Genomic DNA, 25,662 nt, shown 5'->3' with positions numbered 1-25,662 from the left:
CGTTAATCGCTACTCTTTGTTTCCTGTCAGCCAGCCAATTTTCAATCCATGACAAGGGAAGTACAGGAGTGCTTACAGGACTGCTTTGAATCGGTGGATTAGACTGTATTCAGGGATTCATCTTCAAATCTGGATGAGTTTGCTGCAGTTGTTACTGACTTCATTAAAACCTGTGTGGATGACTATGTGCCCTCAAAGACTTACTGTACATGCCCAAACCAAAAGCCGTGAATGAACCAGGCAGTATGTCATCTGTCGAAGGCTAGATCTGTAGCATTCAGGTCTGGCGGCCCAGGCCTGTACCAGATAACCAGGTGTGATTTGTGGAGGGATATTTCAAGGGCAAAGAGACAATTTCGCATGAGGTTGGGGGCAACATCAGATGTACCACGACTCTGGCAGGAACTCCCTGCGGATACCAAAATCCGCGGATGCTCAAGTGCCCTATATAAAATGGAATAGTATTTGCATATCCAAGGAAATCTGCAGATGCTGGAAATTAAAAACAACAACACACACAAAATGCTGGTGGAACACAGCAGGCCAGGCAGCATCTATAGGAAGAAGCGCTGTCGACGTTTCGGGCCGAGACCCTTCGTCAGGACTAACCGAAAGGAGAGATAATAAGAGATTTGAAAGTAGTGGGGGGAGGGGGAAATACGAAATGATAGGAGAAGACCGGAAGGGGTGGGATGAAGCTAAGAGCTGGAAAGGTGATACAGAGCTGGCGAAGGGAAAGGATCATGGGACGGGAGGCCTCAGGAGAAAGAAAGTGGGGGGAGCACCAGAGGGAGATGGAGAACAGGCAAACAACTAAATATGTCAGGGATGGGGTAAGAAGGGGAGGAGGGGCATTAACGGAAGTTACAGAAGTCAATGTTCATGCCATCAGGTTGGAGGCTACCCAGCCGGTATATAAGGTGTTGTTCCTCCAACCTGAGTTTGGATTCATTTTGACAATAGAGGAGGCCATGGATAGACATATCAGAATGGGAATAGGACGTCAAATTAAAATGCGTGGCCACTGGGAGATCCTGCTTTTTCTGGCGGACCGAGCATAGGTGTTCAGCGAAGCGGTCTCCCAGTCTGCGTCGGGTCTCACCAATATATAAAAGGCCACACCGGGTGCACCGGACGCAGTATACCACACCAGCCGACTCACAGGTGAAGCGTTGTCTCACCTGGAAGGACTGTCTGGGGCCCTGAATGGTGGTGAGGGAGGAAGTGTAAGGGCAGGTGTAGCACTTGTTCCGTTTACAAGGATAAGTGCCAGGAGGGAGATCGGTGGGAATGGATGGGGGGGGGGACGAGTGGACAAGGAAGTCACGTAAGAAGCGATCCCTGCGAAAAGCAGAAGGGGGGGGGGAGGGAAAAATGTGTTTGGTAGTGGGATCCCATTGGAGGTGGCAGAAGTTACGGAGAATTATACGTTGGACCTGGAAGCTGGTGGGGTGGTAGGTAAGGACAAGGGGAACCCTATCCCGAGTGGGGTGGCAGGTGAATGGGGTGAGGGCAGATATGCGGGAAATGGGAGAGATGCGTTTGAGAGCAGAGTTGATGGTGGACGAAGGGAAGCCCCTTTGTTTAAAAAAGGAAGACATCTCCTTCGTCCTGGAATGAAAAGCCTCATCCTGAGAGCAGATGCAGCGGAGACAGAGGAATTGTGAGAAGGGGGTAGCCTTTTTGCAAGAGACAGGGTGGGAAAAGGAATAGTCCAGGTAGCTGTGAGAGTCTGTAGGCTTATAGTAGATATCAGTAGATAGGCCGTCTCCAGAGATGGAGTCAGAAAGATCAAGAAAGGGGAGGGAGGTGTCAGAAATGGACCAGGTACATTTAAGGGCAGGGTGAAAGTTGGAGGCTTTCAAGTTTACCTCAAATGCCCTCAAATTTAAAAAAATGAAAAATAAATACACAAATACATTATGCCTGATAAACCTTTTGATGCAAATATGTAGTAACTTCTACTTTGAAAAAGGACCACTCAACAACTTCCTGCCCAAAAGAACAACTTTATCTAGGACAGTAAAACGATATTCGCATTCAGAGGTTTTCACTAATGTGCACCGGGCAGAAAAGACCGGAAGGAAAACCCCGCAACCCCGGAAACAATCTCTCTTTACAAACAGCTTTACCATGATCCTAATTGGTATTAACTTTATCTTTATAATGCTCACATTACAACACTTCTCCCCCTTTAAATTCCAACATTCCCCAAATGTAATGAGAAACAAAAATAATCATGTCATTAGCTTGCGTACCCCTGAAACTAGTGTCTCAGTAACTGTTTACCAATACCAGGAAAGTTAAGGACCTGAAATCGGGATTGAAGGCTCAAAGGACGTGGATCAACAAGTGTTAAAGGACTTGCACTCTTTGAATATTTTTCACGACAGTTCGATGAATTCCTGGATATAATGCAAACAGCTCAGTTTGTTGTATTTGTCAGAATAGCTTTCCAGGATTTTACAACAAAGGAAAACTTCCTCACTCTTTTGCACTTAAAGGAGAGAACGAGAGCTGAGGATATTTACAATGAGTTTTTAAAAATGTCCATGAAAATGACATCCCCATTCATAAACTGGTGGCAATTATTACTGATGGGGCCCCAGCAATGTGTGGTGTGCGCATTGGTTTGATAGCACTGTGCCGTAATGACCCTGATTTTCCCAACTTCCTGGATTATCACTGTGTGATTCATCAGCAGGCCTTGGCTGGGAAGGTCATGGACTTTTCTCATGTAATGACACTGGTGGTCAAACTGATAAACGATTCACGCAACAGCGCTTCAGCACCTCTATTCAAGGCATTATTGGATGAGCTCGATGCCGCTATGGCCTGCTTGATATGCTAGTTACAGTGTTTTCTGGTTTGAATTAATTTGAAAGTTTGACAAAAGCATTTTATGTAATTAAAATACAATTAGCCCAAATAAAAGGCCTCAAGTTGGAAGTACAATCTGAGCTGCTTTTTCTCTAAACTATTTAGTAGGTCGATCTTGCCTTTCAGTATGGCCGAGGTAGAGGATCTTGGGCTTAAAAAGGTTGGTGACCACTAGTTTAGGGACAAGAAAAAAAAGTCTGTACATGTTCAATACAGACACAACCATTGTAGGTCTTCTGGGAACACTGATGCCGCCTCGGGCATCAGCCAATGACGATTCTCCCGTGATCTTTAAGTTCTTGAGGTTGTAGCACTTTACATAGCTATCCAGCCATCCCTTACTAGCCTTAAACTCCTTCCTCTCGCTCACAATACAAGTAGCGAACGAACAAGATGCGAGGCATACAATGCTCAAACGACGAGTGCTGGAGACAGACTGAGGATCTGTGAAATGGCAGGAGGCTACAGCAAGGTATGCCGAATGTCAAATGTCAAGCTTAATATGTAACATTACATATCAGCTCTTAAACGCAATCCCACAGTTGATAAAGGCCAATGCACTATATGCCTTCTTAACTACAAAGTCAATCTGCGTGGCAGCTTTGAATGTCCTGTTCACAAGGACCCCAAGATTCCTCTGATCCTCCACACTGCCAAGAGTCTTACCATTAATACTATATTCTGCCATCATATTTGACCTACCAAAATGAACCACCTCACACTTATTTGGGCTGAACTCCATCTGCCACTTCTCAGATCAGTTTTGCATCCTATCAATGTCCTGCTGTAACCTCTGACAGCCCTCCACACTATTCACAATACCCTCAACCTCAGTGTCATCAGCAATTTTACTAACCCATCCCTCCACTTCCTCATCCAGGTCATTTACAAAAATCACGAAGAGAAGGAGTCCCAGAACAGATCCCTGAGGCAGACCACAGGTCACTGACCTCCATGCAGAATATGACCCATCTACAACCACTCTTTGTCTTCTGTGGGCAAACCAATTCTGGATCAACAAAGCAAGGTCCCCTTGGATCGCATGCCTCCTTACTTTCTCAATAAGCCTTGCATTGGGTACCTTATCAAATGCCTTGCTGAAATCTATATACACTACATCTACTGCTCTTCCTTCATCAATGTGTTTAGTCACATCCTCAAAAAATTCAATCAGGCTTGTTAGACATGACCTGCCCTTGACAAAGCCATGCTGACTGTTCCTAATCATATTATACCTCTCCAAATGTTCATAACTTCTGCCTCTCAGGATCTTCTTCATCAACTTACCAACCACTGAAGTAAGACTGACTGGTCTATAATTTCCTGGGCTATCTCTACTCTCTTTCTCGAATAAGGGAACAACATCTACAACCCTCTAATCCTCCGGAACCTCCATCGTCCCCATTGATGATGCAAAGATCCATCACCAGAGGCTCAGCAATCCCCTCCCTCGCCTCCCACAACAGCCTGTGGTACATCTCATCAAGTCCTGGAGACTAATCCAACTTACTGCTTTCCAAAAGCTCCAGCTCATCCTCTTTCTTAATGTCCATTTGCTCAAGCTTTTCAATCCACTGTAAGTCATCCCTACAATCACCAAGATCCTTTTCCTTAGTGAATAATGAAGCGAAGTATTCATTAAGTACCTCAGCTATCGCCTCTGGTTCCATACACACTGTTCCATTGTCACATTTGATTGGTCCTATTCTCTCATGTCTTATCGTCTTGCTCTTCACATACTTGTAGAATGCTTTGGGGTTTTCTTTACTCCTGCATGCCAAGGCCTTCTCATGGCCCCTTCTGCCTCTCCTAATTTCATTCTTAAACTCCTTCCTACTGGCCTGAAAAACTTCTAGATCTCTATCGTTCCCTAGTTTTTTGAACCTGAGCTTCAAAGCTAAGGTAATATAGCAGTTATTGTCAAATAGTAGTTATCACTTTGTACTTAACACTTTGGGAACATCAACAGTAAATGTTTCTGCAGCCTATTCTTTCTAGAGTGACTTATACACAAGAACTTTTAAGTAACAATACTCTAACAAGTGCAGTGAATATAATCTGAAAACATTCCTTACAGCTGTGCTGGTTTTTGGATAAACATTTGATCAGACATCAGAATGCTACTGTAATTCAATTAACTACCAATGTCTCCATAGCATTAGCTTATGTGTGTTTACATACCCCGCATCACAACCATCACAGAGGAGAAGGCTATCTTCCCGGTCACTCCGTCCACACACCTCACAATTTGTCACGTCCTCCTGCTCCTCTTCATTGTCTTGGTTCGGGTTCTGCACTGGAAGCTTCAAAAGGAATTTAAACTCTTAGCACTTAAATATCTGATGGTCACGATATCCACTTTATTATGTGACTCATATACCCTCTCAAAATGAACATGAACCAATATAAATGTGAAGAAAATGGACGGATATGGACATTGTGTAGGCATAAGGAAGTAGTTTAATTTTGCCATTTGATTATTAATTTAATTGGCTTGACACAACATTGGGAGCCAAAGGGCTTGTTCCTGTTCTATGTTCGAAACAATTTGGAAGCTCTGTTACGTTGTTGGGGGTGTTGGTATCGGTGGGAAAGAAAGGGATACTATAGGGAGGTATGTCAGATTCATTTGTAAAAAAGACATAATATTGCACCAAACACAATTTGTCCTCCAAGGATCCAATGCTAAATGTGTGATAGGCACATGGATGATAGAAAAAGGGAGATTTATGTGGTAGGGAAGGGTTAAATTGATCTTGGAGTAGTTTAAAATGTTAGGAGCCTATACTGTGCTGCACAAAATGCCAGAGGAACTCAGCAGGTCAGGCAGCATCAATGAAAGGAAATTAACAGTTGATAGATCAAAGCTCTCAGCCAAAAATGTCAACTGTTTATTCCCCCTCCATAGATGCAGCCTGACCTGCTCAGTTCCTCCAGCATTTTGTGTATATTGCTCTGGTTTTCCTGCACCTACAGAATTCTTCTCCGGTGTTTATACTGTGCTGTACTGTTGAATATTGAATGTTACACATACCTGGTCAGGATAGGATAACCTAAACTCTCCCAATCTTCACCCAGAATCACGCACTAGCGCAAAGTTCCAAAAATTGACTGCCCCATACCACCCCTATCCCCACCCACCCTAACAATAGGTATCTTTACCAAACGAGGAAATAAATAAATGGCTTCTCTATTGTGTGCATCAATGCAAGGAACAACTCGCATACCAACTCACCTTCTTTAAAACTGCCCCCCCGAAATGTGTACGAACACAGATGTGCTTGAAAGTTATTCGATCCACAGGGCATGAATTGGCATTCTGTTGGAGAAATAATGTTTAAAACACATCAGGACATTTCTGGTGACTTGGTGAAGCTCAAATTAATCACTCTGCTTTGTAATTTTACAACTTGGTTTTTAGGTACAGTGGATTCCAGTATATGGGAACACATCAGGACCATTTCACTTTGGCCCAAATAAGCAGCTGCCTCAATTAGCCGAAGTTTCATGGAAATAGTTAAAAAGGTATTTAAAAAACAAAATGAGTAACAAATTATGAATTTATATGAAATATAGAACAAATTGGAACTCTATCAATAGTACTACATGTAACCCCCTGGGTCGCCTCAGGCTCGCTCAGCTCGTTTCGTCTAGGGGGAGCAGCCTTCGGCCCCGCCAAACTGGGTAATCAGCTGGTGTGGATGCTGTGTGATGTCCCCGCCTCGCCCAAAAACACACAGTACACCATATGCGATTAAATGAGTACAATTTATAAAGGTTACTATAACTAAGTGATTAATAACGATACAGTATATATGAAGAGAAAATTAAAGAAAAGGCGCCAAACTTATCAAAGTCCAAACCACTTCGTGCACAGCCGTTGGAGCTCAATTTCTGAAGTCTTCTGGCCACCATTCGATCCCCTCCGAACTCCTCGACTCGCAGCTCAGGACCCTCCGAGTGGTCAACCAAGCACATCTAGCTTCATCCCCCCCCCGCCTCGGAGAATCTCCCGGCCTCGGACCCCCCTTTGGGGTCCGATCCTCGCCCAGCTTAGAGCATTGCGTCCTCTCTCTCGACCCCCTCGTGCCGATCTGCCCAAAAGCCCGTCAACAAAAGCTTACAGACTCAGAAGAAAGAACATTAATCCCCATTTGGTTTACAAAGGAATACCATTCTCGTTATCAGTAAATTAGCATTCCTGCTAGTTAACAAAAAAGAAGAAACCCTCTTTACATACAGTACTATACAACTATTAGTTCCTAATAGTTATTGGTGGAGGAATTCATTCAGCATACACAATGAGCAAAATCAGTACAGACACCTAGTGCAGATAATGGACTGCCTTCATACATGCTTTCAACAACTGCGTCCTGCAAATCTTCATTTTCATTGTAACATTGAAGATTATTGTCGATACCTTCAAATTCTTCACAGCTCTAACTTGCTGAACTAGTGAAATAGTTTTATTTTCATTCCCAGCCATTTCTGGCATTCCCAAGCCTGAATGCTTGAAAGCTGAATGAACAAAACAGTTTGAAATTGTCTTATTGCTGATTGTTCGCCAATGAGCAGTGACAAAGATCACTTTTGAACACAAACACACAAGTGATGTTATTTTAAACTGTTTGCTCTAAGCTTGGTGTAGTGTCTAACGGTCAGCCACAGAAGTGCACGGAACTGACACTAGTTAGAAACTGCTCGACAACAGTCCTTGGCCCAATTAAGCAACATAGTGTCCCAAATAAACAAAAGGAATCCTGAATATTTTCTCGATTTGTTTTTGTCCCAAACAAACAGCTGCCCCAATTAACCAGAATCCACTGTATTTATCCTAGATGTGCCTCTACATCTGGAAGCAAAAAAGAATACACTCACACTTGGACAATACCACCTCAAACATCCCAGAGCCCTTTACAATCAAAGTACAAACACTCCATCAACGGAACACATACATATTGGTGCTTTATACAATAGCTAACCACCACATTGGTGTTTTATACAATAGAGTACTACCACACTGGCATTTTATACAAAGGAGATAGGAGATTGAGGCTCTCCTCACTCCTATTTTAACCAATTTTTACAGGAGCAGCATTGAGTGTCCTGACCAGCTGAATCTCTGACTGGTATGGGAATTGCAAGGCATCTAACCACAAGACACTACAAGGGATTGCAAGGAATGCTGAGAGTATCATCATGGTCTCCCTTTCATCCATCAGAGATATTTATCAGGAGCGCTGTGTACACAGGGCTCTTAGCATTACTGTAATCCCTCTCATCCGTCCAACAATCTCATTGAACCTCTACCATCAAGCAGGAGGTACTGTAGCATTAGGACAAAGACTGTTAGAATGGGAAACTACTGAACTCCCTGCTAGCACCCAGGTCTCATCATGCAAGAAGCCAGTAGCATTATACTGTTTACTTTTTAACTTGTTTTCTTAAATGCACCTGATAATTTGTTGTTAAGTTATTTGTGGTAATATTACTCTATGTGTTATGTGTGAGAGTTATATGTACTGTGTTGTGCATCTTGGTCTGGGGAATGTTATTTTGTTGGACAGCATACATTAGTACTGTTGAATGACAATAAACTTGAATTTGACTTCAGTTGAATAGAGTACCACCACCACATTGGTGTTATACAATAGAGTACCAACAAAATGCCCAACAATTCTAAAGCTGTCAATTCACATTCTTAAAATACATAGAACACCCCTTTTTTTCAACTGGATTCATACACCCACTGTCCATCTGAAATAAAATTCTCTGACATCTAATTTACCTTATTAAAAATCTTGTATTGGGTAAAAGAAAATAAATCAAAGATTACCTTAAAGTTACCTTAAGTAAACAGAAGTCACAGAATAGTTTACTGGCCAACCAGACTTGTTCCTAGAGCGCAAATGACTAGTATCAGGGGGCATGATTTTAAGGTGATTGGAGGAAAGTATATGGGGGGGGGGGGAAGAGGTTTAATGTCAGAGGCAGGTGTTGCAGAGTGATGGCTACATGGAACAATGGACCAGAGGAGGTGGCAGAGCAGATACATAAGAGACATTTAAGAGACTCTTACATAAGCACATGGATGATTCAGGTGGGGAATGTTAGATTGATCTTGGAGTAGGTTAAAAGGTGGGCTGAAGGGTCTGTACTCTTCTATGTTCTACCTTCAAACCACTCCTTCAGCACTTTCCTACATAAGAATAGACAACAGACAATAGGTGCAGAAGTAGACCATTCGGCCCCTCGAGTCTGCACCGCCATTCTGAGATCATGGCTGATCATTCACTATCAATACCCAGTCCCTGCCTTGTCCCCATATCCCTTGATTCCCCTATCCATCAGATATCTATCCAGCTCCTTCTTGAAAGCATCCAGAGAATTGGCCTCCACCGTCTTCTGAGGCAGTGCATTCCACACCTCCACAACTCTCTGGGAGAAGAAGCTCTTCCTCAACTCTGTTTTAAATAACTGACCTCTTATTCTCAATCCATGCCCTCTGGTACTGGACTCTCCCAACATCTGGAACATATTTCCTGCCTCAATCCTATCAAATCCTTTAATTATCTTAAACGTTTCAATCAGATACCCTCTCAATCTCCTCAATTCCAGCGTGTACAAGCCCAATCTCTCCAATCTCTCTGCGTAAGACAGCCCTGCCATCCCAGGAATCAACCTAGTGAATCTACGCTGCACTTCCTCAATTGCCAGAATGTCCTTCCTTAAACCTGGAGACCAAAACTGTAGACAATATTCCAGGTGTGGTCTCACCAGGGCCCTGTACAAATGCAAAAGAACATCCTTGCTCTTGTATTCAATTCCCCTTGTAACAAAGGCCAACATTCCATTTGCCCTCTTCACTGCCTGTTGCACTTGCTCATTCACTTTCATTGACTGGTGAACTAGGACTCCTAGGTCTCTTTGCATTTCTCCCTTACCTAACTCGACACCGTTCAGACAATACTCTGCCCTCTTGTTCCAGCTTCCAAAGTGGATAACTTCACATTTATTCACATTGAATGACATCTGCCAAGTATCTGCCCACTCACTCAGCCTATCCAAGTCTCCCTGTATTCTCCTAACGTCCTCTTCGCATGTCACACTGCCACCCAGTTTAGTATCGTCAGCAAACTTGCTGATATAGTTTTCAATGCCCTCATCTAAATCATTGACATAAATCGTAAAGAGCTGTGGTCCCAATACAGAGCCCTGTGGTACCCCACTAGTCACCTCCAGCCAGTCCGAGAAACACCCATTCACTGCTACCCTTTGCTTTCTATCTGCCAACCAGTTTTCTATCCATGTTGAAACCCTGCCCCCAATGCCATGAGCTCTGATTTTACTCACCAATCTCCTATGTGGCACCTTATCGAATGCCTTCTGAAAATCTAGGTACACAACATCTACTGGCTTACCCTCGTCTAACATCCTTGTTACACCCTCAAAAAACTCCAACAGATTAGTCAAGCATGATTTGCCCTTGGTAAATCCATGCTGGCTCGGCCTAATCCTATTTCTGCCATCTGGATGTGCCACTATTTCGTCCTTAATAATGGACTCAAGCATCTTCCCCACGACTGACGTTAGGCTAACAGGGTGATAGTTCTCCGTTTTCTCCTTCCCTCCCTTCTTGAAAAGTGGGACAACATTAGCCACTCTCCAATCTTCAGGAACTGATCCTGAATCTAAGGAACATTGGAAAATGATTACCAATGCATCCGCAATTTCCTGAGCCACCTCTTTTAGAACCCTCGGATGCAGACCATCTGGATCCGGGGATTTATTAGCCTTCAGTCCTACCAGTCTACTCATCACAGTTTCTTTCCTAATGTCAATCTGTCTCAATTCCTCTGATATCTTATGACCCTGGCCCATCCATACATCTGGGAGATTGCTTGTGTCCTCCCTGGTGAAGACAGATCTAAAGTATGCATTAAATTCTGTTGCCATTTCCCTGTTTCCCATAACAATTTCTCCCAATTCATTCTTCAAGGGGCCAACATTGTTCTTAACTATCTTCTTTCTCTTCACATAGCTAAAAAAGCTTTTGCTATCCCCTTTTATATTCCTGGCTAGACTGAGCTCATACCTGATTTTTTCTCTCCGTATTGCTTTTTTAGTTAAGATCTGCTGTTCCTTAAAACTTTCCCAATCATCTGTATTCCCACTCATCTTAGCCCTGTCATACTTCTTTTTCTTTAATGCTATACAATCTCTGACTTCCTTTGTCAACCACTGTGGCCCCTTCCCCCTCTTTGAATCCTTCCTTCTCATTGGAATGAACTGCATTTGCATCTTTTGTATTATGCCCAAGAATATCTGCCACTGCTGATCCACTGTCTTTCCTGCCAGGGCATCTGCCCATTTAACTTTGGCCAGCTCATCCCTCATGGCTCCGTAGTCTCCTTTATTTAATTGCAACACTGACACCTCTGATCTGCCCCTATCCCTCTCAAATTGTAGATAAAAACTTATCATGTTATGATCACTACTTCCTAATGGCTCCTTTACTTCAAGATCACTTATCAATTCCTGTTCATTACACATCACCAAGTCCAAAATAGCCTCGTTCCTGGTTGGCTCAAGCACAAGCTGTTCCAAAAATACATCCCTTAGACACTCCACAAACTCCCTATCCTGGGGTCCAGCACCTACCTGATTCTCCCAGTTCACCTGCATGTTGAAATCTCCCATAACGACTGCATTACCTTTAGCACATGCCAATGTTAATTCCCTAATCAACTTGTACCCAATATCCACGCTACTGTTTGGGGGCCTGTACACAACACCCATTAGGGTCTTTTTACCCTTACTGTTCCTCAGCTCAATCCACACAGACTCTGTTCCCAAGTTCCCCTGTTCCCAAGTCACCTCTTGCTAAGGACTGAATCTCATTCCTCACCAACAGGGCCACCCCACCCCCTCTTCCCATATTTCTGTCTCTACGATAGCACGTATACCCTGGTACACTCAATTCCCAGGCCTGATCCCCTTGCAGCCATGTCTCCGTTATCCCAACAATATCGTAGTTCCCCATTTTCATCTGAGCTTCAAGCTCATCTGTCTTATTTCTGACACTACGCGCATTCAAGTATAGAATTCTTAGCCCATTCCTCCTCTCTTTGCTTAAAACACTGTCTACTGTACCTAACCCAGCTCCTTGAACTTCCATCGGGCAAATTGCACCCTGAATTTTGATGACCTTCTCAAGATCACCCAAACCTTGTACACATTTAACCCCATGCACCTTCTGACCAACCCTCTGGATCTGGATCCCTGCCCCCTGCACATCTAGTTTAAACCCCCCCCCCCCCCCCCCCCGAGCAGCACTGGCAAATACTCCTGCAAGAATGTTAGTACCCCTCCGGTTCAGATGTAGACCATCCCTTCGAAACAGATCCCAATGTCCCTGGAACAAAGACCAATTATCCAAAGATAAGAGGTGAAAACATACTGAAAAGATTTTAAAATTGGCTTAGCGGTAAGAAGCCGATGGTGGTGTTTAAAGGCTGTTCAAAACTTCAAAAGTAAATTCATAATCAAAGAACACATACAACCCTGAGATTCCTTTTCTTGTGCGTATTCACAGTAAATACAAAGGAGCACAATAGAATCAATGAAAGACCCCACACAAGACAAACAACTAATGTGGGGAAAAAACAAACTGCAAATGCAAAAAGAAAAAAATAGTAATAAATAAATAAGCAATCAATATCAGGAACATGACATGAAAAGCCCTTGAAAGTGAGCCCATAGGTTGTGGTAACAGTTCAGTGATGGGACAAGTGAAGTTGAGTGAAGTTCTCCCCTCTGGTTCAAGAGGGGTATTAACTGTTCCTGAACTTGGTGATGTGGGTCCTAAGGCTCCTGTACCTCCTTCCTGAATGCAGTAGTAAAGCAGAGGCATGGCCTGGATGGCAGGAGTCAATGATGATGGATGCTGCTTTCCGTAACAGCGCTCCGTGTCGATGTGCTCAATGGTGGGGAGGGCTTTACCCACAATGGACTGGGTTGTCTTTCGGAACTGAGGCTGGTGACTAAAAGTGTGCTGCAAGGGTCAGTGTTGGGAACTTTGTTATTCATTATTTATAGAAATGGAACCTTGTTATTCGTTATTTATAGAAAAGGGCAGATCAGAGGTGTCAGTGTTGCAGTTGAACAAAGGAGACTATGGAGCCATGAGGGAGGAGCTGGCCAAAGTTAAATGGACAGATATCCTAGCAGAAAAGACAGTGGAACAGCCAAGGCAGATATTCTTGGGAATAATGCACAAGGTGCAAAATCAGTTCATCTCCCAGAGAAGGAAGGATTCAAAGGACAGAAAAGGGCCACAGTGGTTGACAAAGGAAGTCAGAGATTGCATAGCATTAAAAAAAAAGTATGACAGAGCTAAGGTGAGTGGGAAGACAGATGATTGGGAAATTTTTAAGGAACAACAGAACTTAACTAAAAAGGCAATACCGGGAGCAAAAATGAGGTACTAACACAAGCTAGCCAGGAATATAAAGAAGGATAGCAAAATCTTTTTTAGGTATGTGAAGAGAAAGAAGATAGTTAAGAACAATATTGGGCCCTTGAAGAATGAATTGGGTGAAATTGTTATGGGAAACAGAGAAATGGCAGAAGAATTTAATAAGTACTTTAGATCTGTCTTCACTAGGGAAGACACAAGCAATCTCGCAGATGTATGGATGGGCCAAGGACATAGGGTAACAGAGGAAATGAAACAGATTGACATTAGGAAGGAAATGGTGATAAGTAGACTGACGGGACTGAAGGCTAACAAATCCCCAGATCCAGATGATCTGCATCCTAGGGTACTAAAGGAGGTGGCTCTGGAAATTGTGGATGCATTGGTAATCATTTTCCAATGTTCCTCAGATTCAGAATCAGTTCCTGAGGATTGGAGAATGGCTAATGTTATCCCACTTTTTAAGAAAGGAAGGAGGGAGAAAACAGAGAACTATCGTCCTGTCAGCCTAACATCAGTAGTGGGGAAGATGCTAGAGTCCATTATTAAAGATTAAATAGTGGCATATCTAGATAGCAGTGATAGGATTGGGCTGAGCCAGCATGGATTTACCAAGGGCAAATCATGTTTGACTAATCTATTGGAGTTTTTCGAGGATGTAACCACAAAGTTAGACAAGGGAGATCCAGTGGATGTAGTGTACCTTGATTTTCAGAAGGCATTTGATAAGGTCCCACATAGGAGATTGGTGGGTAAAATCAGAGCTCATGGCATTGAGGGGAAGATATTGACATGGATAGAAAACTGGTTGGCAGATAGAAAGCAAAGGTAGCGGTGAATGGGTGTTTCTCGGAATGGCAGGTGGTAACTAGTGGGGTGCCACAGGGCTCGGTATTGGGACCACAGCTGTTTATGATTTACGTCAACGATTTAGATGAAGGTATTGAGAATAACATCAGCAAGTTTGCTGATGATACTAAGCTGGGTAGCAGTGTGACATGTGATGAGGATGTTAGGAGAATTCAGGGTGACTTGGATAGGCTGGGTGAATGGGCAGATACTTGGCAAATGACGTTTAATGTGAATAAGTGTGAGGTTAACCACTTTGGGAGTAAGAACAGGAAGGCAGATTATTATCTGAACGGTGTAGAGTTAGGTAAGGGAGAAATACAAAGAGATCTAGGAGTCCTTGTTCATCAGTCACTGAAGGTGAATGAGCAAGTGCAGCAGGCAGTGAAGAAGGCTAATGAAATGTTGGCCTTTATTACAAAGGGAATTGAGTACAAGAGCAAGGAAATCCTTTTGCATTTGTACAGGGCCCTGGTGAGACCACACCTGGGGTATTGTGTACAGTTTTGGTCTCCAGGGTTAAGGAAGGACATCCTGGCTGTAGAGGAAGTGCAGCGTAGATTCACAAAGTTAATTCCTGGGTTGTCCGAACTGTCTTACGCAGAGAGGTTAGAGAGACTGGGCTTGTACACGCTGGAATTAAGGAGATTGAGAGGGGATCTGATTGCAACATATAAGATTATTAAGGGATTGGACAAGATAGAGGCAGGAAATATGTTCCAGATGCTGGGAGAGTCTGGTACCAGAGGGCATGGTTTAAGAATAAGGGGTAGGTCATTTAGGACAGAGTTAAGGAAAAACTTCTTCTCCCAGAGAGTTGTGACGGTGTGGAATGCACTGCCTCAGAAGGCAGTGGAGGCCAATTCTCTGGATGCTTTCAAGAAGGAGCTAGATAGGTATCTTATGGATACCTGCACCTATTGTCTATTGTCTAAATGCTTTTGATATTAATACACATGGCTTGTTCAGTAAGTTTGTGGATGACACAAAATTAGGAACTGTCATTGATAGTGAAGGTTATCGCAGATTTCAGGGGGAATCTTGTTCTGATGGGCAAGTGGACCTAAAAGTGGGAAATGGACTTCAGAACAGATAAGAGTGAGGTTATGCAATTTGGATAGTAGTCAAATTAGAGTAGGTACTAAGAATAATAGGGCACAATAGACAATAGGTGCAGGAGTAGACCAATTGGCCCTTCGAGCCAGCACCGCCATTCAATACGATCATGGCTGATCATCCACCATCAGTAACCCGTTCCTGCCTTCTCCCCATATCCCTTGACTCCGCTATCTTTAAGAGCTCTATCTCTTTCTTGAAAGCATCCAGAGAATTGACCTCCACTGCCTTCTGAGGCAGAGCATTCCACAGATCCACAACTCTCTGGGTGAAAAAGTTTCTCCTCAACTCCGTTCTAAATGGCCTACTCCTTATTCTTAAACTGTGGCCTCTGGTTCTGGACTCCCCCAACATCAGGAACATGTTTCCTGCCTCTAGCGTGTCCAATCACGTAATAATCTTACATTATTGACGGAAGGAAGTGTAATGGAACAGAGGGTAAGTGCATAACTCATTGAAAGCAGATACACAGATAGTCAGGGTGGTGAACAAAGCATTTAACACACTGGCCTTCATCAGTCAGGATGCTGAGTATAAGAATTATGGAATTAGTATTATTTTATAATTTACTTCATGACTATATAAATGCTGGAAAGTTGATGAATGCAAGGCAGCGGATGGTGTCTACATGGACTTTAGCAAGGCCTTTGACAAGGTCCCAGATGAGAGCTTCATCAAGAAGGTTCAGCTGCTTGTCATTTAAGATGAGGTAGTAAATTGGATCAGACATTGGCTTCATGGGAGAAGCCAGAGAATGGTAGTAGATGGTTGCCTCTGTGTCTGGTGGCCTGTGACTAGTGTTGTGTCACAGGGATCGGTGCTGGGTCCATTGTTGTTTATCATCTGTATCACTGACCTGGATGATGTGGTAAACTGGATCAGAAAATTTGCAGATGACACCAAGTTTGGGGGTGTAGCAGACAGCGAGGAAGACTATCAAAGTTTGCAGTGGGATCTCGACATGCTGCATAAATGGGCTGAAAAACAGCAAATTGAATTTAATGCCAACAAGTGTGAGGTGTGAAAGGACCAAACAAGGCAGGACTTACACAGAAGTCCACTACGCAGTTCTGTAGAACAGGAATCTAGGAATACGAGTCCGTAATACATTGAAAGTGCATCACAGACAGATAGTATCATAAAGAAAGCTTTTGGCACATTAGCCCTTATAAATGGATGTACTGAGTACAGGAGTTGGGATGTTCTATTGAAGTTGTACAAGATGTTGGTGAGGCCTTATTTGGAGTATTGTGTGCTAGTTTTGATCACCTACCTACAGGAAAGACAAAAATAAAATTAAAAGAGTGCAGAGAACATTTACAAGGATGGTGCCAGGACTTGAGGACCAGAGTTATAGGGAAATGTTGAATAGGCTAGGATTTTATTCACCTGGAGCATAGGAGAATAAGAGGAGATTTGATAGAGGTATACAAAATTATGAAGGGCATAGATAGGATAAATGCAAGCAAGCTTTTCCCACTGAGGCTGAGTGAGACTAGACTGAGAAGTCATGGGTTAAAGGTGAAAGGTGAAATGTTTAAAAGGAACTTCTTTACTCAAGAGGGTGTTGAGAGTGTGAAACTAGCTGTCAGCACCAGTAATGGATGTAGGGTTGATTTCAACATTTAAGAGAAGCTGAGACAATAGGTGCAGGAATAGGCCATTCGGCCCTTTGAGCCAGCACCGCCATTCACTGTGATCACGGCTGATCATCCACAATCAGTACCCCGTTCCTGCCTTCTCCCCATATCCCTTGACTCCACTATCTTTAAGAGCTCTATCTAACTCTTTCTTGAAAGCATCCAGAGAATTGGCCTCCACTGCCTTCTGAGGCACAGCATTCCACAGATCCACAACTCTCCTGGTGAAAAAATTTTTCCTCAACTCCGTTCCAAATGGACTACCCCTTATCCTTATACAGACCTCTGGTTCTGGACTCCCCCAACATCGGGAACATGCTTCCTGCCCCTAGCGTGTCCAAACCGCATCCTCTTAGCATCCTCCTCACAGCTAACACCGCTGCCCAGCTTCGTGTCATCCACAAACTTGGAGATGCTGCATTTAATTCCCTCGTCTAAATCATCAATATATGTTGTAACAACTGGGGTCCCTGCACTGAGCCTTGCGGTACCCCACTAGTCACTGTCTGCCATTCTGAAAAGGTCCCGTTTACTCCCACTCTTTGCTTCCTATCTTTGTTGCCAAGTTTGCCAAAGTCATAGATGACTTTGTTGCCAAGTTTGCACATGATATGAAGATTGGCAGAGGGGCATGCAGTATTGAGGAAACAGGTTGGCTGCAGAATGACTTAGACAGATTAGAAGAATGGGCACGAAAATGGTAAATTAAATACAATGTTGGAAAACGCAAGGTTAACTTGCAGGTAGAGTCAGTGGTCAGGAAGGCAAATGCAATGTTAAGAATTCATTTCAAGAGGTCTAGAATACAAGAGCAGAGATGTGATGCTGAGGCTTTATAAAGTCCTGGTATGGCCTTGCCTTGAGTATTGTGAACAGTTTTGGGCTCCTCATCTAGGAAAAGATGTGCTGGCATTGGAGAGGATTAAGAGGAGGTTCACAAGGATGATTCTGGTAATTAAAGGGTTATCATGCAAGGAACATTTGATAGCTCTGGGTCTGTACTCGCTGGAACTTAGATGGAATCTCATTGAAACCTCCCAAATGTTGAAAGGAATAGACAGAGTAGATATGGAAAGGATGATTCCCATAGTAGGTGCGTCAAAGACATGAGGGCACAACCTCAGAACAGAGGGATGTCCGTTTAAATCATGCAGAAAAATTTCTTTAGCTAGAAGGTGTTGAATTTGTGGAATTTGTTACCACAGGCAGCTGTGGAGGCCAGGTCGTTGGGTGTATTTAAGGTGGAGACTGATAGGGTCTTGATTGGACACGGTATCAAAGGTAATGGGGAGAAGACCAGGGAGTGGAGCTGAGGAGTGGAAATAAGGGATCAGCCATGAATGAATGGCAGAGCAGACACAATAGGCAAATGGCCTAATTCTGCTCCTATGCCTATGGTCATAACACATAACTGATGCAGATGTGTGAGCAGAGAGTGACGTGCACCAGCCACTGCCCCAGAGGCTGGCATCTATCACACACTACCCCAGAGGCTGGCATCTACCACGCACTACCCCGGAGGCTGGCATCTACCACGCACTACCCCAGAGGCTGGCATCTATCACACACTACCCCAGAGGCTGGCATCTATCACACACTACCCCAGAGGCTGGCATCTATCACACACTACCCTGGAGGCTGGCATCTACCACACACTACCCCGGAGGCTGGCATCTACCACACACTACCCCGGAGGCTGGCATCTACCACGCACTACCCCAGAGGCTGGCATCTATCACACACTACCCCGGAGGCTGGCATCTACCATGCACTACCCCAGAGGCTGGCATCTACCACGCTCTACCCCAGAGGCTGGCATCTACCACGCTCTACCCCGGAGGCTGGCCTCTACCACGCACTACCCCGGAGGCTGGCCTCTTCCACGCACTACCCTGGAGGCTGGCATCTACCACGCACTACCCTGGAGGCTGGCATCTACCACGCACTACCCCGGAGGCTGGCATCTACCACACACTACCCCGGAGGCTGGCATCTATCACACACTACCCCAGAGGCTGGCATCTACCACACACTACCACAGAGGCTGGCATCTACCACACACTACCCCAGAGGCTGGCATCTATCACACACTACCCCGGAGGCTGGCATCTACCACACACTACCCCGGAGGCTGGCCTCTACCACGCACTACCCCAGAGGCTGGCATCTATCACACACTACCCCAGAGGCTGGCATCTATCACACACTACCCCAGAGGCTGGCATCTACCACGCACTACCCCAGAGGCTGGCATCTACCACACATTACCCCAGAGGCTGGCATCTATCACACACTACCCCGGAGGCTGGCATCTATCACACACTACCCCAGAGGCTGGCATCTACCACGCACTACCCCAGAGGCTGGCATCTATCACACACTACCCCGGAGGCTGGCATCTACCACGCACTACCCCGGAGGCTGGCATCTACCACACACTACCCTGGAGGCTGGCATCTACCACGCACTACCCCGGAGGCTGGCATCTACCACGCACTACCCCAGAGGCTGGCATCTACCACGCACTACCCTGGAGGCTGGCATCTACCACACACTACCCCAGAGGCTGGCATCTATCACACACTACCCCAGAGGCTGGCATCTACCACACACTACCCCGGAGGCTGACATCCGTCAGTTACTACTCTGGAAGGAGATGTCTGTCAATCATTAATTTCAGGTTTGGAAAGGTCACAAATTTGACACAAGTTTAGCATGTTACTGACGATGGATCTAACTGTTGAATTCGTAAATTGGACTACTTGATTGTTATTTTCTTTGCAATTTAACAACTAATCATCTGGTTGTACTTAAGTAGTTTTTATATGCATATGACAGGGTGTTATGCTTCCTAGTGGACATAATATGTATATGCAGTTGTTCAATGTGTCCCCTTATGTTATACTACTGGTATAATTCTGGAATCTTCTCTTGGTACTGGATTATGTGATTAAGGGCTATCTCATTGATTGCCTTTTAGCTGCAAATTTGAATGGAATTTTGCTGATCCAGGGTATAAAAATGCTACACCACATGGTCAGCACCAACTTAATCCTAGTCTCTTTGCCTTTAAGTCTTCTGCTACTATATTCTGCTTGTGTTTTCTTTGTTTTTTCTCAATGCTTAACATTTGTTAACATTTGTTAAGCATCAGATTTGTGCCTCTCTCCTGACTTCTGAGAGAACCATAGATTATAACATCACAATCCAACTCTGTGTGTTGACAGTACTCACCTTTGCCCATTCGAGGATGCAATCAAGGCAGAAGTAATGCACACAGCTCTCTGGAGTTCCGATAGCCTGATCCCGGAAAGCATTGAGACAGATTGGGCAATTCTCACTCTCCTCGTCAGAGCCACTTGCCCACTTCTCTGCAGCGCCAGATTTCTCAGCGTCCACTCCTTCAGCTGCACCATCAGCCTCATCATCTTCAAAGTCCAACAAGATAAAAAGTGTTTGACAAAATTAATGACATTCCCACTACTCAACTTCAAGCCTCAATGGGGCAGTTTCATGTTCCTGAGTGTCAGCATCACTGAAGATTTATCCTAGGTCCAATATATTGATACAATTGCAAGGAAGGCACAACGGGCTATATTTCATTAGGAGTTTGAGGACAATTGATGTCACCACAGATACCCACAGCTTTCAAAGATGTACCATGGAAAACATTCTGACTGGTTGCATCTCCATTTGGTCTGGACAGGCCATTGCACAGGATTTAAAAAAGCTGCAGAAAGTTGTAAACTCCGCCAGCTCCATCATGGGCACTAGCCTCCCCAGCATTGAAGATATCTTTAAAAGGCAATGCTTCTAGAAAACAGCATCCATCATTAAGGACCCCCATCACCTAGGACATGCCCTCTTCTCATTGCTACCATTAAGGAGGTGGTACAGGAGCCTTAAGGCACACATTCAATGCAGTGGGCATGGGGTCAGGGTGAATCTTACTAAGAAAAATTTAAGCCAAATACAAGGTTAAACACTCAACACAGTGTCAATGGCAACGACTTAAAATGGCGGACAGTGTCGCAATCTGACTTAAAATGGCAGACGGCATTCTCCTTCCTCGGTTCTTAAGTATGAGTTGTCCGTAAGTCGGACATTCGTAACTCGGGGACTACCTGTATAAACATAGTGGAAGAGTGAAAACCTGATTAGATGAGGACTAACCAGTCGGCGATGGACAATAGGGGTATAAATACTACTGAATTAGAAATGCGCAGGCATCATCCCTGATGAAGATGTCAGCATTTGTCATCAAAATATTGGTTAAAATCAATACCTGTACCCAGCTGTATAGAACAGGGAATACGTACACAAAGCTGGAAGAACTCAGCAGGTCAGGCAGCATCCGTGAGAAAAGAGTAGCCAATGTTTCGGGCCGAGACCTTTCATCAGGAATGGAAGGGTCTCGACCCAAAACATTGGCTACTCTTTTCTCACAGATGCTGCCTGACCTGCTGAGTTCTTCCAGCGTTGTGTACGTATTCTTTGAGGCACAACATCTGCAGTTGTATTTTTGTGTATAGAACAGGGCATCTCTACAATCCACACTTCAATCTCATCTCATTGACTGGAACACCTGATTCCAAATAGATTTTGTAGAAGGATTTAGCCCAGAGGTTCACATACTTTGTTGAACCCAGACTGTGATTGTTCAAATGGTGTACTCAGATCTGATGAGAAGTAGTACAATTGTTTGTGTGTTATTAGTTTAGGCAGATTGGGTTTGTCTATTATTGCAACTTAGATGTAAATCAGACCACAATTAAGGCAGATAACTGAGAAGGGGTCACGAACTTTTTCTTACAATTGTAATATCCCTCACAACCTCATTCTCCTGCCTTCTCCCCATAACCTTTGAAGCACTCAATTCATCAAGAAACTGTAAACCTCCACTTTAAATATACCCAATGATTTGGCCTCCACAGCCATCCATGACATTGAATTCCACAGATTCACCACCCTCTGGCTAAAGAAATTCCTCCTCATCTTTAGGAAATATCCGCTCCACATTCATTCTATCTAGGCCTTTCACTATTCAATAGGTCTCAATCAGATTCTCCCTTCCCCCCCATTCTAAACTCCAGTGAGTACAGGCCCAGAGCTATCAAAAGCTCCTCATACATTATCCTTTCAATCTCAAATCATTCTCGTGAACCTCCTCTGGTCCCTCTCAGATGCCAACAAATCCTTTCTTCGATAAGGAGCCCAAAATTGCTCACAATATTCCAAAGTGCAGTCTGACCAATGCCTTATAAAGCCTCAGCATCACACCCTTGCTCTCATATTCCAGTCATCAATCTGCCATCTGGGACCTTGTCAAAAGCCTTGCAAAAGTGATTTATTAGTGTTACATGTACCAAGATACAGTGAAAATCTTGCCCTATCTACTATTTATACAGATCAAATCACCATGATCAAAACCAGCGCGGTAACGTAGCAATTAGCATGACACTATTATCGCTCAGGGTGGAGCTTGGAGTTCAATCCTGGAATCCCCTGTAAGGAATCTGTATGTCCTTCCTATGGACTGCGTGGCTTTCCTCTGGCTGCTCCGGTTTCCTCCCACAGTCCAAAGACATATCAGTGAGTAGGTTAATTGGTCATTGTAATCGCCATGTAGTCAGGTAAGGGTTAAACTGGAGGCTGTCAGGGAATGCTGAGTGGCACACTTAAAGGGCCAGAAGGGCCTGCTCCACATCTTTCTTGAAATAAATATATATTTTTTAAATTGCATGGTGCACTGAACTTGAATAAATAAGGTAATGTCTACCACCCTCCCCTAATCCATGCTCATATGTCAAAGAATGTCAACCACGTATGTCAAAGGGTGTAACAAGGATGTTAGATGAGGGTAAGCCAGTGGATGGTGTGTACCTAGATTTTCAGAAGGCATTCGATAAGGTGCCACATAGGAGATTGGTGAGTAAAATCAGAGCTCATGGCATTGGGGGCAGGGTTTCAACATGGATAGAAAACTGGTTGGCAGATAGAAAGCAAAGGGTAGCAGTGAATGGGTGTTTCTCGGACTGGCTGGAGGTGACTAGTGGGGTACCACAGGGCTCCGTATTGGGACCACAGCTCTTTACGATTTATGTCAACTATTTAGATGAGGGCATTGAAAACTATATCAGCAAGTTTGCTGACGATACTAAACTGGGTGGCAGTGTGACATGCGAAGAGGACGTTAGGGGAATACAGGGAAACTTGGATAGGCTGGGTGAGTGGGCAGATATTTGGCAGATGTCATTCAATGTGAATAAATGTGAAGTTATCCTTTGGAAGCAGGAACAAGAGGGCAGAGTATTGTCTGAATGGTGTAGAGTTAGGTAAGGGAGAAATGCAAAGAGACCTAGGAGTCCTAGTTCATCAGTCAATGAAGGTGAATGAGCAAGTGCAACAGGCAGTGAAGAGGGCAAATGGAATGTTGGCCTTTATTACAAGGGGAATTGAGTACAAGAGCAAGGATGTCCTTTTGCATTTGTACAGGGCCCTGGTGAGACCACACCTGGAATATTGTGTACAGTTTTGGTCTCCAGGTTTAAGGAAAGACATTCTGGCAATTGAGGAAGTGCAGCGTAGATTCACTAGGTTGATTCCTGGGATGGCAGGGCCGTCTTACGCAGAGAGATTGGAGAGATTGGGCTTGTACACGCTGGAATTGAGGAGATTGAGAGGGGATCTGATTAAAACGTTTAAGATAATTAAAGGATTTGATAGGATTGAGGCAGGAAATATGTTCCAGATGTTGGGAGAGTCCAGTACCAGAGGGCATGGATTGAGAATAAGAGGTCAGTTAGTTAAAACAGAGTTGAGGAAGAGCTTCTTCTCCCAGAGAGTTGTGGAGGTGTGGAATGCACTGCCTTGGGAGACGGTGGAGGCCAATTCTCTGGATGCTTTCAAGAAGGAGCTAGATAGATATCTGATGGATAGGGGAATCAAGGGATATGGGGACAAGGCAGGGACTGGGTATTGATAGTGAATGATCAGCCATGATCTCAGAATGGCGGTGCAGACTCGAGGGGCCGAATGGTCTACTTCTGCACCTATTGTCTATAATGTCAACCACGAAATCAGAATCAGGTTTAATATCACTGGCATGTTTTGTGAAGTTCGTTGTTTTGCACCAGCAGTACATTACAATGCAAAATTTTAAAAAGCTAAAATTACAAAAAGAAATGTATATATATATATAAATTAAATTAATAAGTAGTTATTAATTTATCAACACTATTAATAAACAGGCATTTCCACTGAGGTTGGGACTGCAACTAGAGCTCGTGGGTCAAGGGTGAAATGTGAAATATTTAAGGGGAACTTATTCACTCAGAGGGTCATGAGAATGTGGAATGAGCTGTCAGTGCAAGTGGTGCATGCAAGCTCGATTTCAACGTTTAAGAGGTTTGGACAGGAACATGGACGATAAGGGTATGGAGGACTATGGTCCTACTACAGGTCAAAGGAAGTAGGCAGCTTAAATGGTTCAGTGTGGACAAGATGGGCCGAAGGTCCTGTTTCTGTGCCGTATTCTTTCATGACTAAGACTTCTAGTGCAAACAGAGATCACAAATAGAAAAACTGTGAGGTAATATTCATGGGTTCACTGACTTTGGACATCTGGTGGCAGAAGGGAAGAAATTGCTGCTGAACTGTGTGTACTTTTATTTTACTTTAATAATAATGAATTTATTAATCGAGCACTTTTCATACCGATGATGTAGTTCAAAGTGCTTTATAATGGGATAAAGTGCAAACATGAAATAAAAGACAAAAAAATTAGTTAAAAGCTAAGTTAAATGTATCGGTTTTGAGCTGGTGTTTAAAAGTGTCAACTGAGTCTGCATCCCTTACAGTTTTAGATATTGAACTCCACAGTTTGGGAGCATGGCTGACCTGTCAATTAACTTTCAAGGAGATTATTTAAATTTAAGAGGCTGGTGGAAGACCTGAGAGCTTGAGCAGGATAACACATACTTTAATATGGAAGAACATAACATTGTTTGGCAGAGTTCCTTCACCACACATGGACTGCACAAAAGGCACAATGCACAGAAGAAAGCACAACAACAGACTTCCCAGCCTTTGACAGCTGTCGATCATGATGCCGAATGTATACATAGTCTATGTTCTCAGGCGAACAGAGGTACAAACAGCCCTTGAGTGGAGTGACATAAAGATCGGACAAAGTCCTGCTGTTAATCAACACCCAGCAGTCACATTTCACAGTATGCTTCAAAGCACATGTGACAAATAAAGCTAATATTTAATCTGAACTGGATGTACTCAGGCAGAACCATAAGACCATAAAACATAGGAGCATAATTAGGTCATTCTGCCCATTACGTCATTCCTTCATGGCTGATTCATTATCCCTCTCAACCCCATTCTCCTGCCTTCTGCCCATAATCTATGAAGCCTTTTTCAAGACCCTCTAGGAAAAGAAATTTCTCCTCATCTCTGTTATAAATTGATGTCCATCTATCCTGAGGCTGTACCCTCTAGTCCTGGACTCACCACTACAGGAAACACACAATTGAGGCCTTTTAATATTCAACAGGTTTCAGTGAGATTCCCCCCCCCCCCCCACCCCATCATTCTTCTAAAATCCAGTGAGCACATCTTTTCTTAAAGGGTACAAAAACTGTTCACAATATTCCAAGCGCAACAAGGTTCATTCATGTTGCCCCAGCTGGG

The 25,662-nt window shown here is 43.9% G+C and overlaps 1 protein-coding gene across 2 annotated transcripts in view; it reads right to left on the bottom strand.

Annotated features, from left to right (window-relative positions):
* The window catches only part of phrf1 (PHD and ring finger domains 1), a 188,827-nt gene that overhangs the window by 138,445 nt on the left and 24,720 nt on the right, over window positions 1-25,662 (bottom strand). The window contains exons 3-6 of one of the 2 annotated variants that reach the window (XM_059976264.1): window positions 20,197-20,390; window positions 16,179-16,299; window positions 6,116-6,199; window positions 5,062-5,183 (exon numbers count right to left, since the gene is read on the bottom strand). In XM_059976264.1, the coding sequence (XP_059832247.1) occupies window positions 5,062-5,183; window positions 6,116-6,199; window positions 16,179-16,299; window positions 20,197-20,390 (521 nt within the window). The remainder of the gene's footprint in view (window positions 1-5,061; window positions 5,184-6,115; window positions 6,200-16,178; window positions 16,300-20,196; window positions 20,391-25,662) is intronic. The other variant, XM_059976263.1, reaches the window with a different exon arrangement.

The sequence above is a fragment of the Hypanus sabinus genome, chromosome 7 (genome assembly GCF_030144855.1).
Source record: "Hypanus sabinus isolate sHypSab1 chromosome 7, sHypSab1.hap1, whole genome shotgun sequence".
NCBI classification, from domain to species: domain Eukaryota; kingdom Metazoa; phylum Chordata; class Chondrichthyes; order Myliobatiformes; family Dasyatidae; genus Hypanus; species Hypanus sabinus.
This window is presented reverse-complemented; position numbering and strand designations above follow the sequence as displayed.